We start from the raw sequence: 1544 nt of genomic DNA, 5'->3' as shown, positions 1-1544 counted from the left end.
TGTTAATTGTGATAAAGGTTGAATAGCAACTTGTGTAGATACTCACCTGTGTGTGAGTCCAATTAAACATCTATCATAGTAACTAACAGACTGTTACTTATTTCAGGAGTACACCAACGAAATAGAGAAGCTTAGGAAAGACTTAATAGCTGCCCGTGAGAAGAACGGCATTTACTTAGCAGAGGAAAACTACAAGTACGTATATCGTGAGAAGAACGGTGTTTACTTAGCAGAAGAAAACTACGTGTACGTATATCGTGAGAAGAACGGTGTTTACTTTTCTAAGTATTTTAGTGCTGTAGTTGTAAGTGCCATATAATCTCGTTGGTTTTGATAGTCCTAAGGAGAGTTAAGGAAGATGACTCTTTCTTTTGTAGTGATATCACATCCAAACTGGAGACACAAGCAGCAGTGATAAAAGAACTGGAAGACAACATTGGGGCAATTACAGATGGGATAACAAAAGTATTTAAAACAAAATTTTCTGATGAGAATATCTAAATCTTACATTAGAAGTGACAAACAAATTATATAGCTTAATTGTATTTCAATGAATTCTGAATATGAGTGGATTTATTATGCATGTGGTACCTGTAAGATTAACGTAGTCTTACACTTGAAATGTAATTGTAAATGTAATGTTGCCTTATATTTTGCACAGTGGGACTATATGCACAGTGGTGCATATGTTGGTGTAATTCTATCATAATTTCTTTCCTCTGCTTATACTTAGTTATCTGAGATTTTTACTGAAACTCAAAGCAAGCTGGATGAGACGACGAAGACGTTGGACTACACGACCGACCAGCTGTGCAGCACTCAACACGTGAGTGATTGTTAAAATTCACACGGTCGTTTGAAGGTCATTGATCACTCTTTCGCTACCCTATGTCATTCTGAAGCTATAACGAGTGATAGCCAATGCAGTGTAAACGCTCATGGTAATAGCGATGCAAATGTTCCCTCAGTGAATGTGTCAGTGTAATGTTTATTCCATGAGTAACTGCATGTGTCGGTGTAATGTTTATTCCATGAGTAACTGCATGTGTCGGTGTGTAATGGTATAATGTTTGTTGCAGGAGTTGCATACGACGAAGCGGGATCGGGACGAACAGAAGCATCTTGTGGGTCATCATGTCAGGTCTGAGCGTGCGTTGTACTCGCAAGCCAAAAAGGTCAGCTGTAGTAGATGCACAATCTGTTCGTTTTCAGCTGCAGCATTTAAATTTTAATTTTTTTAACTTTTGCCTGTTTGTATCCACTCGACTACATATTCATTATATATTAATGGTTATTTTTTTCAAAATGTAAAAATTATAATATATCCCTGGTAACTAACGATGTTATATTTGCATATCCTCGGACCTCCGTTCTCTGCATGTGATAAATAATGCAGTCAAATCTATCGTTATCTATGGTATTGTCGGACACCTCTCTAGAATAATGATAATAGCTGTCCATAACTCATAAATGATACTCTCAACGCGTTCCTTGAATGACATTTATACTGTAAAACCATCTCAATAAAGCAGACACGTGTCTAT

General features: G+C 36.9%; 1 protein-coding gene across 1 annotated transcript in view; it reads left to right on the top strand.

Moving 5' to 3' along the window:
* Positions 1–1544, top strand: part of LOC106813777 (kinesin-like protein KIF11) — a 17325-nt gene that overhangs the window by 9569 nt on the left and 6212 nt on the right. Inside the window, exons 2-5 of the mRNA XM_014817997.1 lie at positions 107–195; positions 378–465; positions 734–826; positions 1080–1175. Of these exons, the coding sequence (XP_014673483.1) occupies positions 107–195; positions 378–465; positions 734–826; positions 1080–1175 (366 nt within the window). The remainder of the gene's footprint in view (positions 1–106; positions 196–377; positions 466–733; positions 827–1079; positions 1176–1544) is intronic.

Source organism: Priapulus caudatus, unplaced genomic scaffold (assembly GCF_000485595.1).
Source record: "Priapulus caudatus unplaced genomic scaffold, Priapulus_caudatus-5.0.1 Scaffold823, whole genome shotgun sequence".
Classification (NCBI taxonomy): domain Eukaryota; kingdom Metazoa; phylum Priapulida; class Priapulimorpha; order Priapulimorphida; family Priapulidae; genus Priapulus; species Priapulus caudatus.
The sequence above is the reverse complement of the archived record's forward strand: the minus strand, read 5'-3'. Positions and strand labels throughout refer to the sequence as shown.